The sequence below is a fragment of the Eptatretus burgeri genome, chromosome 6, assembly GCF_056783735.1.
Source record: "Eptatretus burgeri isolate ZD-2024b chromosome 6, Ebu_testis_v1, whole genome shotgun sequence".
In the NCBI taxonomy this organism is placed as follows: Eukaryota; Metazoa; Chordata; class Myxini; order Myxiniformes; family Myxinidae; genus Eptatretus; species Eptatretus burgeri.
In genome coordinates, this window is record NC_140966.1 from 3668320 (window position 1) to 3681902 (window position 13583).

Genomic DNA, 13583 nt, shown 5'->3' on the forward strand with positions numbered 1-13583 from the left:
AACCGAGTGCCCTTCTAGTTTGTTATAATTGACATCAACTTGTGCGTGCCCGTAGGTGTGTGCTCGTACGTGCGTGGCTGTACGGGCAAAAAAAAAAATTTTTTTTTCAAACAGCGTGCCAGAAACAACCACACAGGCCATTCCTTCACTCTCGCGTGCCCGTCTTGTGACGTCAATTGTGACGTCATAACACCGTGTCCTGTCATTGGTTTGGTAAATAAATGGCCATAACTGGGGAAACACTTAGGAAACAGCTGAAACGGATGAAGAAGAACGATATCAAACCTTGAAAAGGCACAGGTCCCCAGCGTCAATTGTGACATCATATCAAAAAAAAGAACTTTTTTAATTGTGACGTCATTCGTGATGTCATAGCACCGTGTCCTGTCATTGGTTGGCAAATAAATGGCCGTAACTTGGGAAGCGCTTGTCCGATTAATAGCAAACCTTGAAAAGGCACGTCCTCGCGTCCCGAGCAACATTCATGTCAAGTTTCAATTAGAACGGACCAGTGGTTGTAGAGAAACTGCGGTCGCAGACATACACACATATAGACATACAGACAGACAGACAGACAGACAGACACACAGAGATTGCTGGAATTCTAGATAGATCAATGATTTGGACAGTGGAGTTAAGTGTCTGTTTCGCGAATTTGTGGATGACACAAAGCTTGCAGGTGAGGTTGTCAGAAAGGTACACACATACTTTAATGGATTGGGCAAAATAATATCAGAGACAGTTTAACAGAGGGAAATGTAAGATGGTGGGCAGGGGTAAGAATTATGCACTTGGGGTCGTCATGATGCAAGGGGTAGTCTTGAAGCGTGTCACACAGAAGGATCTGGGGGTGATAATACATAGGGGTTGGGGGGGGGGAGCAGACCCCGCAGTATCGAGCAACTATAGAGAAAGCTCATAAATCAGGTTTATGTTGTCTTCATTGGGGGATAACTTACAAACCAAAATAAGTAGTGTTAATTGTGCAGGAATTTAGTGAGACTACACCCAGAACAATGTGTACAGTTTTGGCCACCATATCTGAGAAAGGGCATAGCTGCAGGAAAGATGGGTCAGCACGAAGCGATTAGATTGAATCCAGGACCAAGTGGAAATGAAGTGAAGAGGAACGTCCAAAGGAGACCTTTCACATCACGATGGAGGCAATTACGAGGGGATTTGATCGAGCTTTTTAAAATAATGGAGGGTGTAGTCAAAACAAGAGGAGAATGTTTTCAGCAAATTGGACAGTTACAGGACCATGGGGGGGGGGGCAGTGTTAAAGAGGAGGAGGGTTAGGATTGTAGATGGCAGTGTCGGTCCTTCACTCTTGATTGGGAAATGCATGGAATGATCTCCCAGGGAAGGTATAGTGGCAGCAGAAACGGGAATTAAAACGGTACCGAGGATGACGTCGCACTCCACTTCATTCCTTTTGAAGCTAATTTCCCCATCAGCGCAAAATCACAGCTGATGAACGTAAGTCCATAAACCCCGTAATCAGTGGAGATCAATAACGACAATCTGAACTTGTGCACTAATTGCGAGCACCAGTTACATCTTTTTTTAAAAAGGGACTCCAAATTAACGGACAACGCACGTCACCAAGCGAGACCGGAATTCTTTCACGCCGAACTGCATTCTGGGATAGGGTCACAAGCGTCATGTTAGAATATTATTGAATTTGTTGGAATCGCATCTTGAAGTAAACTATTACTCGCTATAAAAGAAAAAAAAAAGATTTCTTTTCACGTTTTAAATTACCGCATTCGGCGCGGATTATAACCTTGATTTTGGGGCCTGTACGTTGGGATTGAATTATCGTCGGTCATCATTGGAGCCTGCTTTTTAACATGTAGTCATCTTTCAACGAGCGAGAATACACCAACATGACGTGTTCACCACAACCAGCTTCGTTGTAATTTAAAATTCGGGGGGGCGGATTGGATGGAAGGGCCCATTTATTTATTATGTACGCAAATATGGCACCTCCACTTCGATCGACTCGCCTCCCTTCCATCTCCTTCTATTATATCCCACCATTGCCTTTTATACGGATGGATCTCCATTTACCCGATGGTGTTCACTTCATTTCAATCAACAGCTCACCACTTTCCTCCACTCATTCTATTTATATCAATGTTAATCATTCTTTTCCGAATTCACTCTTTTTTTCTGATTCTCCTCCCCTTAACTCCCCACTACCAAAAGTCCCTCTCTACAATTTTTAAGGTTGTTGGCTCAAAGAAAGCTTCTTCTTCTTCTTCTTCTTCTTCTTCTTCTTCTTCTTCTTCTTCTTCTTCTTCTTCTTCTTCTTCTTCTTCTTCTTCTTCTTCTTCTTCTTCTTCTTCTTCTTCTTCTTCCAAAACCTTTCGGACTCAGCTCTTTTATATACAGGATCTAGATCTCCTTAAATACTAAACACCTGTACACATCCTCGCATAGACGGTGCCTTTTGAGAGCGTCTATCATGAACTTTTAAATATATTCGGACATTTGCTTTAAAGTTTCGAAAACCACGTAACTATTTAAAGATTATTCCATTTAATGTGTTGTAATTTCGTAAATACACGATTTTCTCGTCATGAACAGGAGCCTCCATGACGGGTCTCACTATTGGCTCCATCAAGGCACGTGACGAAATATCGGAAGTTGTTATTGCCTTTTGGACGCGGCTCTTGGATACATTTGTCCTTGTTTTCTTTCTGTCTTTCTCTCCTTTAATACTCCGACCCCCTCTGAAACCTCCCTCTTCAGTTTATCCAGCTCCACATCGGCGCGTACGTAATAAATCTATGCGGCGATTAAAACTGCCCTCGTTTGTTTTTTTTATATATATATATACCAGTGCGTGCCCTTATGCGTACGTCATTGGTTTGGTAAATAAATGGCCATGACTTGGGAAACAGCTGAAACGGTTGAAGAACGATATCAAGCCTTAAAAAGGCATACTCATGTCCCCAGCGTCAATTGTGACGTCATATCAAACGAAGAAGAATTGTGACGTCATAACACCGTGTCCTGTCATTGGTTTGGTAAATAAATGGCCATAACTTGGGAACTACTTGTCCGATTAATATCAAACCTTGAAAAGACACATACTCAGGTCCCCAGCAATATACCTGGCAAGTTTCAATGAGATCGGACCAGTGGTTGTCGAGAAACAGCGGTCACAGACAGACAGACAGACAAACAAACACACACAGATTGCTGGAATTATCGATAGATATTCATTATTCAGTTTGGTGTTGTTTTTAAAACAAACGTATTTTATACCAGCAGTAGTTATGATCATTCATTCCCCACGTTCTGTCCATTCGCTCGAGGGGAAACCACGTTTACAGCAGCTGTTGCACATATTAATTTGGATACAAATAAACACGACAGACCGAAGCTTTTCGTACTGCACTCCTCAGGGTAAAAAAAAAAAATCGCAGCAAGTGAAGAAGGAAGTGAAGGAGTGTGCTTTATACACAGGTCTCAATAAGGTAGACGCTGATTGGTTCAGCCGTAATGACGTCACGGTTAATCCGAACGACACTTCCTTCTGCACTTGCTGCGATTCTTTATCACCCGGAGGAGTGCAACACGAAAAGCCTCGGTCACTATGTCGTGTTTATTTTTATCCACATTAAAGTTCTGTAGTCCCAAACATCTGTTTATCTATTAATTTGGTAAAATGACAAGCTCGGAGCAGGAGTACGAGACGTTTGTCATGAAAGTAAACGAACGAATTTAAATCTTCACGAATGTCACACGCGCAGCACGTGCTAAGCTTACAACGTGCGGGACACTAAAGTTTTGTTTCATTCATGGGACCACAACTTGACCCACACATTCAAGCAATCAATACATGATTGATAGCGCGAATGGTTCCGTCGTGGAGGGACAAAGATTTCGCGCACCGCCCACCAACATTGCACTTACCAGCATTCACCTCCCCACAGCCAGTCCACTGAAGTTGATATAAACTTTCACCAAGCCCCGTCTGTCGGTCCATACTAGCCGGTGTAGTCGTACCCTACTCCCGACGGAGAGCGGGTGATTCCAAAAGTGCTTTAAAAAGCCACGACTACACACAACCGCTTGGGGCTGGAATCAAATAATGGTGCCACCACGCAATGGCCCACTCTTTTCGAGAGGTGCCCTCACGATCTTGAACATCAATCGGCTCGTGCTGAGAAACAGGAACGTCGGCTCAACGTCCCATTCGAAGGACGATGGTGTGTGTACTCATTGATGCAGCGTGATGCGGGGACAAGCAACGGACGTCAGCAGCACCAGCATCTCGCTGGGGGTGCCCTGGGTGGGCACGTGGGATTGATGCGACCCTCGTCCAGTTGCCAGAACAGGTGGATTGTGGATATAGGATAAGAACTATATCATCGTTAGGGCAAAGGACTCGTTACGGCAGAAACAAAATTAAAAAAAAAAAAAAAAAACTTTGAGAAAGACACCTTCAAACCAATGGAATCGCTCACGTGACATAGCAACCACTGTGCACCACTAATAAGGCAAAACGGCAAAACAAAGAGAAGATAGAAAACGCACATTTCTTTTCTTGCTTTTAAACCCAAATGGCCGGCACGAAGTATTTTATTACTGCAAGTAAACCGGACGTGCAAAAGGCGGACCGTCCAAGCACCTCGGGGACGGCATGTGTGTGAACACAGCTCGGTCACTTTATACACAGCTGCCAAAATCGATCCGGGTTGCCATGGAGACGGTCGCATGCGATGTACACAATAAACAAAATGAATGGTGAACAGAAACAGGAGAATACAAATCGAAAGAAAACAACAACAAAAAAAAAAAATAATAATAATAATAATAATAATAATATACACGGAGAGACCATCAAGACCGAGGTTGACGCGAGTGTCCGTCCCCTGGAGCCCTCAACAGCTCGTTGTGGAGAGACAAGCGCGCGTTGTCCGCGCGCAGCGTCTCGAGCTCCACCTCGAGGTCGTCGGGCGCGCGGCCCGTGGAGGGCGGCACGCCGCCGGTCGTGATGGTCGATCCCCACGTGATCCCCACGCACGCCGCGGGCTCCGTCTCCACGGACTCGTCCAAGGTGTTGTGCAGAAGCTGGTTCTCCTCCTGCAGACGGAGGAGACACTTTTCCAGCTCGAGGTATTCCCGTAAAAGGTCCTGTTTGTTCATGGCGTGCAGACTCTCGGCGTGGTAACGCGCGTACGTCTCGGCGAAGTCTCGACGCAGGAAGTCTTCACCGTCGCTCCCGTCCTCGTCGCGACAACTCAGCACAAACTCGTCGTCCTCCTCGTCTTCCTTACCCGAGCAGTCCGACTCCCAGGAGTAGTCCTGCTCACCGTCTCCCATCACGTGGGGCGCGCGCGGTGGGGGCTTCAGGTCCGGCTCTCCGCCGTCGTGCTCGGCCATCAGGAACTGCGTCGTGTTGTACGGAGCCACGGGACGACCTCGGGCCAGCAGCTCGGCTCGGAGTCGGGCAGCGCGGAGCCCGTCCCGCTCCTCCAACGCTCGCTTCTCGTCCCACGACAGCTTGTTGTACGGCTTCCATCGCCGAGGTCTCTTCTGCCTGGCGGCTCGCCCCGGACGTCTCTTGTGGCGACCGTCGCACGTCGTCGCCACGTCCCTCACGACCGTACTCCCAAGACCACGCGGGGATCCCCTCCTCGACTCGGGTTGCTCACTCTCCGGACGCTTTTTGTTCTCGTCGACTTCCCTTCTGGTCCCGAAAGCTGCTCGCAATCTCCGTCCGAAGTGGCGATCGTCGTGATGTCCTTTGCAGCTTCGCTTGGATCTCCTGATTCCCTCAGGGCTCGTCCGCCCGTCCTCAGGGACTCCAGAACGCTTCGGCATCAGCACAGCACCTTTCGCGCTCATAGTCACCAATTAAAATCTTGCTGCAATCACTTTACCACACGTTTCGATCCCAACATTGCAGGAGTTTGTTTATTTTATATTATTAATTTTTTTTTTTTTTTTTAACCCCGACCCCGCAACATAACGAACCGCCACTCCTCACAACATTCCACAACACACCAGAACAGACTCTGCTGTAATACCGCTCCGCTCGTGATTATATAGCATCTGCCGATGTATCCATCCGCGGAATTATTTGTTTTGTTTACGTCGGGAAGTCCGAAAGCATTCGTCGAAACACGCGAACGGACGGCAATACAGAAGCGGACAATTGTTATCAAGCACTTTGGACGACGGAAAAAAACATCGGAATATCTGAAAATACCAGAAACGCCTTTGCGGCGGTTTGACAGGGAAAAAAGAAGAAGAAGAAGAAGAAAAAAACATTCCGGACCGTACCATGCCATTTTTTTTGATGGGGGGGGGAGGAGTCCGCACGTGAAGGATGTTTTACAGGAACGGTTTGTTTCCATTCCCTGTGACACCAATACCATGCTGTTAAGACTATTCTCTCTCCAAGTGATTATTAAAACCGATACACGTTGGAAATTAAAAAAAATAGACTCATTTATCTCAGTTTTGCTCTCGTACAACATTGACGTCATATTTATCAACATTAGAGCATCACGTTTCCCACAATAAGGATCTCGGTCCTGTACTCGCTTTGAATCACCGAGGTTAAAATCACCACACCAGGATCCATCGCTCCCCCCTCCTTCACCGTGCACCCCGAGATGGTTTGGTCCACGCAAACGAATGAATATAAATGAGTGAAAATATTCGATCCACTGTGAAAGTAATTATTTCAGGAAAGTGTGTCGGCATTGTGGGTTTTTTTTTTTTTTGTAGAATGGAACTCATTTTATTGATCCCTTTAATTCAACGTCACATTCACTTATTTTAATTGTAAATAACCTGACTGGGTGGTGTAATGGTTACGGAGTCTGTTCTGAGTTTGCGAGGTCGGTGGTTCGAACCCACCGTCGGTACGTGATGCTTCTTTTTCTGACACTCAGTATTTAACAAGCTCAAATGAGCCAAGATCCTCGTCCTCTTAATGATGACGTCATAAAACGAATATGACGTCATTGTGATGTATCAGGTTTGCGATAAATTATCTGTGCTAATCCCCGGCTTGATTCCCACAAACAAAATTCAAACGGCTTGCCTTGTTTCGGAGATAATGGTATAGGCGATTTCCATTAGCGGCGATATTATGACGTCAACTTTTTTTTCTCGGAAGAATTTCCAAAATCGGAGATGGTTACTGCCTGCGCGTGGGCTTTCTGCATATACATGGCAAGTTTCACGAAGATCCGATGAAAACTCTGGGTTGTGAAACAAAAAATGTCAAAAAATAGGAATGACGTCGTAAAAATTGATATGACGTCATAGTGATGTATCATATGTACGGTAATTAATCTCTGCTAACGCCTTGTTCGATTCCCGCAAACAGAATCCAAAAAGCTTACCTCGTTTCAGAGATAATTTTTAGGCGATTTCCGTTAGCGGAGATATTTTGACGTCATAACTTTTTTTTCTCGGAGGAATTTCCAAAATCGGAGATGGTTACTGTCTGCGCAGGGAATTTTTACATATACATGCCAGGTTTCAGGAAGTTTCGATGAAAACTGTAGGCTGTGAAACAAAAAAGTCCACAAGAAGAAGATGAAGAACAACAACGTGAGTAAGACTTGGAGATCCTCCACGAGGATCTAAAAAGAAAGAGCACAGACAAACAAGTTCCTTGGACATGAACACCTGTTTGTGTGCAACTTTCTCAATTGTATACCTGTTTATTCAATTGGAGGGTCCCACATGGATTCATAAAATTACTGTGTATTTGTTGTGTCGTAAAATACTCCAAGAATGAGGAATTCGATGTTCTCCAACAACCGAACATTGGAACGTCCCGATCCTTTGCACTGTTCACCTCCTCACCTCTCACCCAGAACTCCTTGTCCCCTCATCAGCCCCTCAAGCGTCCAGTCGATGCACACAACACCACGTATCCCCCTTTCTTTATCCACATGCGTACCGCATCTCAGTGGACAACAATCGATCTATAATTCCAGCAATCTCTGTGTGTGTCTGTCTGTTTGTCTGTCTGTCTGTCTGCGACCGCCGTTTCTCCATGACCGACGGTCCGATCTCATTGAAACTTGCCAGGAATATTGCCGGGGCCCCGTGGATGTGCCTTTTCAAGGTTTGATATCAATCGGACAAGCGGTTCTCAAGTTACGGCCATTTATCTGTCAACCAATGACAGGACACGGTGCTATGACGTCACAAGGAATGTTTATTTTAAAAAAAAAATTTTGCACGATTGACGTCACAATTCTTCTTCTTCTTCGTTTGGTATAACATCACAATCGACAATGGGGACCTGAGTATGTGCCTTTTCAAGGTTTGATATCGTTCTTCATCCGTTTCAGCTGTTTCCCAAGTGTTTCCCAAGATTTGAAAGCTGTTTTTTCCCAAGGTTTGAATTAATTGTTCAAATTATTAATTAATCCCAAGGTTTGAATTTTCCCAAGGGAAACGGCTGTTTCCCAAAGGTTTGAAAGCTGTTTTTCCCAAGGTTGGAATTAATTGTTGTGCTTGGTAGACATTTGTGAATACATTTACAGAGAGAGGGGCGAGAGAGGAGGGGGGAGAGAGGAGAAGGGAGAGAGGGGGCGAGAGAGGAGGGGGAACAGAGGATGGGGAGAGAGGACGGGGAGAGAGGGGGGCGAGAGAGGAGGGGGGACAGAGGGGGGGCGTCACAATTCTTCTTCTTCGTTTGATGTGACGTCACAATTGATGCTGGGGACCTGATACTGCAGGCACGAAGCTGCATATACTGGCACGCACCTACGGGCCCGCCCCTACGGGCCCGCACTAGTAATATCAATTAACGAGAAGTTTAAATGTAATTGCCACAGCATGGATTAGCCATAAAACAAATAATAACGAGAGGGGAAGCACTCGGTAGAGTGCAAAACCTCCGCCGCCAATACTGCTAGGTCACTCAAGTGAACCTGATATCCTATTCATTCAATTTGACGTCACCAGCGCTCACAGAGTTATAGTTTGCAACTTTCCCTTTTACTTTTAACTTTTACATAATCAATTCATTCGTCATAACTCGATTCCTTGAGATAGAAATTGATTTTACGTGGGTATATCCACCTGAAGTTCCAAAATCAGCCGCAATTATAATTTTGGCATGTTTTTTGTTGGAAATCACTTATAACATGGAGAAATGCAAAAAAAAAAATTTCAAATATTTTTTCAAAATGGCCGCTATGGCGGCCATATTGGATTTTGGACCAAGTCCAAAATCTAATGGCATGATCCTTGGACCAGACCTAATCCCACCACCAAGTTTCGTCGAAATCCATCCAGGAGTTTTTCCATAATACTGTTCACAAACAAACAAACAAACAAACAAATAAAACAATGTCACCTGCAGGGTGACCCGTATCTTGCCAAAAGGTGACCACGTGTGACTTCTTTAACTTCACACTGAGGTGAACAGAGCTGCTATCCACCAGGAGCGACTCCTTGAGGAATATCTGCCTACAAGAGAATGTTGTTGTTGTTCATCTTTCGGCTGCTCCCGTTAGGGGTCGCCACAGCGGATCATCCGTTATGATCCGCATACTGATTTGGCACAGGTTTTACGCCGGATGCCCTTCCTGACGCAACCCTGGTCGCCTCTTACGACACAGGGATCAGGATTTGGGTTTTGCCATGATTCCGGGCTGCTCTACACCCATCTGCCTACAAGAGAATATCTGCCATAATATCTGCCTATGAGAATCGTTCTACAGAGTAACCATGAAAAATATGCGTTTGCCTCATAACGTCACCAAATGACGTCATAATGTCTCTAGCTTGACATATCTAGAAAGCACTCATCGAGGTGTTCAATTTGAGGTACTGCACGATATGGTTCCTAAAACTTGAAAATTTGACCTTGGGGTCAAATATGTTTGACCTCAGGCGCGAACCATGAAGGTCAAGGCCAATCGCCACCAAAAATTAATCAGCTGAGCGCCAGACCATGAACTATATTCCCATGAAGTTTGAAGACGATCCGATCAAAATTACTCAAAAAATAAGGGTTTCGTCGACTCCCCTGATTTGCGACAAAGTGACCTTGACATTTGACCTTGACCTTCAAAATTTTATGCGCTGAAAGGGACCTCTATAGGCCTCTGATATGCGAAGTTACAAAAATTTCCAATGATAACTGTGCTCTGCAGAATTTTTTATACGTGATTACAGACAAAAAAAAAAAAACCATACAAGCTGACTAACATATCTTGCAAAAACTTCCTTTTGGCAAGATAACAAACAGAAAGGGGTGAAAACAGTAACCTCCGATCTTCGATGGCAGAGGTTAATAAACATGGCAACACTTTAAATTAGCTTCCTTTTCTTATTCTCAAAAGACTTTGCATTACTTCATCACATAACTTTGAGTCCAGACTGGAGTTCTGCGAATTCTGGCATCCGGCCGACCGGCACATGTTCTGATGTGTTTTACACTGGTGGTGCCGTGATGTCAGGAAGGAGTGGGGGGAGCTCGGCATCATCTCTTACATTCCTTCAACAGGCAGATGATAAATGAGACGCATTCCAGGTCCGTCCATCGGAAAGTTTGTACGTGTGAGATCCTGTTTGCTCCATAACTTGGAGAGGCGCTGAAAATTTGGATTGTCCTTTTTGGAGGACGCCAGGTTTCCTCACTCGGAACGAAAGAACCACATTCAAAGTTCACAGCCTTTGCTCCACGGCGTTTGTCGGTGTACACCTTTTGCTTGTTCTGCTTATCTTTTGCTCTGAGCGCCGTGTCTTTGTGCGACGGTGTATTGGGCTTTGGCATCTGCAGACCAGATACATGTCGCTTGGTGTGCATCTCTCTCCCATGAAGCAGTTCAGCAGGTGATCGCTATGTCGTGGCATGTCAAGTTGCCCGGTATGTTTGAAGAAAGTCCGTTGTAAATGTTTTCCAGTCTTTCCCCTCAATGCTAGCAGTGAGCAAGCTCTCCTTTAAGCTTATACTGAATTGTTCAATTTCCCCCATTCGCTTGCAGGTAGAACACTGCTGACTTCCGGTGGATAATTTCTCTGGTCTTTCAGAAAGGTTTCAAATTCCTGAGATGTGAATTGTGAACCATTGTGAGATATCAACTCTTTTGGGTTACCTTTTCTGCTAAAGGCAGTTGACAGGAACTTGATCACTGTGGTGGAAGTGACGTGGGAGGTGAAGGAAATTTCTGGCCAATTGCTTAAGCAATCGATAAGAGTGACAGCGAAACGACATCCAGTGGCGCAAAATTGGAAGGCTCCACCATGTCCATTGCCAATTTCTCCTAAGCGGCATCGGGATAAGGAACTGGCTGTCATATAGTGATGCGTATGTCACAGCTGTCTTGTCGTGCTGCTGGCAAGTAATGCAAGCCTTGATTGCAGACCCGACGTGCGCGTCCATTCCCGGCCACCAATACAGATGTCTTAACCGCTGCTTTGTCCTCACGATGCCCTGGTTCGTACCATGTGCTAATTTGATGAAATGCGGCTGTAACGCCTCCAGGACAAGAAGGCGGTGAGTACCTCTCAACACGCAGTCCTCTTGTAGTGACAGTTCAGTTTGCAATCTGAAGTAAGGAAGGAGATCAGGATCCAGGCCTTTTGACGTTTTCGGCCAGTGCTTTGTAAGCAATTCACGCAATTTTGTTTGAATGGGACAGGAAATGCAGGCAGTTTTGAATTCTTTAGCTGTCACCGAAGTGAGGGTCGACGTGAGCATGATAACCTCAACATGATCCTCCAGACTGGGCTCTGAAGTAGGTAGTGGAAGGCGAGACAAGCAATCGGCTGTTATGTTGTCAGAGCCAGGCTTGCACTGAATATCATAATTAAATGAAAGAACCCGTGCGGACCATCTGGCGACGCACATTTCCAGCTCTTCCCAATCCTTTCGTGGAAAGCAGTGGTTATGTCAGTGGTCCAGCAGTAGTGAGAAAACAGTAGTGAGAGGACTGTGGCCAGTGCATAAAGTGACATGTCTACCCCAGAGATAAGTCCTCCACTTCTATGTCGCCCACACACATCCAAGTGCTTCCTTTTCCCATGTGGAATATTTTCTTTTCGATTCAGCCAGCGTTTGGGATGCAAATGCGATCGTTTTCTCCGTTTTGTCAGCATGAATTTGGGTCAGGACTGCTCCAAGGCCATAATGGGAGGTGACAGTTGTCACTATGGTGTGGAGCTCTGGATCAAAGATAGCAAGAGCTGGACTACTGACAATCAGTTCCTCAACCGAATGGAAACTTTGCTGTGCTGTGACTGACCAGGAGAAGGTGGATGGTCCTCACAGTAATTCTCTTCGGGGGATCAGCGACCGATGCATATTTATGAATGAACTTTGCATACCATGACGTAAGCCTGAAAAAGAGCGCAAGCTCTGCACGTCTTTCAGTGGGGGGGTTTGATTTGCAGTGCTTTGGGTGGTAGAAGTGATGCGACAATTCAGTAGTTGCATGTCAAGTGCAGCAACCTGGTCTCTGCCCAGAATGGTGGTTCCGCTCCGCACTATATAATATTCAGCAGGCGCACAGTTAATTCTTGAAAGTCACATCTGCATGCAGGTAACCACGTACAGGTATCAGATTTCTCAGGTAGCTAACCAGGTGTAGTTTTGGCTCATCAATCAAGTGACACATTATTGAAACGTTGCAGGTAGCCAGATTCGGGAAGTATTGACACCGCCGAGCCTGTATCTAACAGTAATTCAATGTCCATCGGCTCTCCCCTGGCAGCAGTATCTTGTGCAGTGCACATTATCTTATCAGCATCTCGAGCCCTATTGTCTACACTCAACACATTCACATCAGGGACGGTCTCTTCGTGAACCTGTTTGGAGCCCTGGCATACGTTAGCAAAGTGTCCACTCTTTTTGCAGCTGTTGCCCTGGGCGTCCTTTGCTGGGCATCCATAGGAGTTGGCTGTGTGATTTACACATCCACATATATAAGACGTTTTCCTTTGAGCCGATTGAGATGGCTCATCTGACATTCCTCTCACAGTAAGTCTAAAGGATCTCTTGCTGCTCTGCAAATCCTGTGTTTGAACAGAGTGTATGGTCTGTGTGTCGCGAGCAGTGCCTTGGCCTATGATCTGAGTCTCCGCCATTGCTGACTCAATCTTCATTCTGATGTAATGGTGGAAGATCTTTGAGTGACAACTTTTGTTTTGCTTTTTCCAGGTCAAAGTGCCTTTTTACAGCATCACGGTCATAAGCTGTAGGCACCAGAAGACCTCGGGCAATGGGAAGAGTATTCCTCGGACGTCTTCCCATCAGTAGTTGAGCCGGTGAGAGATGAATGCCTTCCAGTGGCGTTGTGTGATAATCCAGCAAGACCAGGTGCTTGTCTGTAGATTTTAACCAGAGTCGTTATATTGTTTGTACAGCCCTCTTTACCTCTCCATTTGAACGTGGATATCTGGGACTGGACGTTCTAAGAATGATTCCATGATCTTTGCAAAATTTCCTGAACAAGTTGTGAGTTGTACATAGTCCCATGCCCACTCCGTAGAGTCTCCATCTCATGTAGACATGTAGACCATGTCGACTAAACTGTGCTTTGAGCTGCTCAAGAGTTTTACTGCAGCGTAAATCCTTCACT

General features: G+C 45.6%; 1 protein-coding gene across 1 annotated transcript; it reads right to left on the reverse strand.

Annotated features, from left to right (window-relative positions):
- Positions 1-4534: 4534 nt before the first annotated feature.
- Positions 4535-6046, reverse strand: LOC147024134 (protein HEXIM1-like). The gene has a single exon (XM_085883725.1). The coding sequence runs from the start codon at positions 5863-5865 to the stop codon at positions 4858-4860; it is 1008 nt and encodes a 335-aa protein (XP_085739851.1). The 5' UTR covers positions 5866-6046; the 3' UTR covers positions 4535-4857.
- Positions 6047-13583: the final 7537 nt, after the last annotated feature.

Bases quoted from the DNA above. Each gene is read 5' to 3' on its own strand.
- LOC147024134 (XM_085883725.1), bottom strand. From the start codon at position 5,865: ATGAGCGCGAAAGGTGCTGTGCTGATGCCGAAGCGTTCTGGAGTCCCT.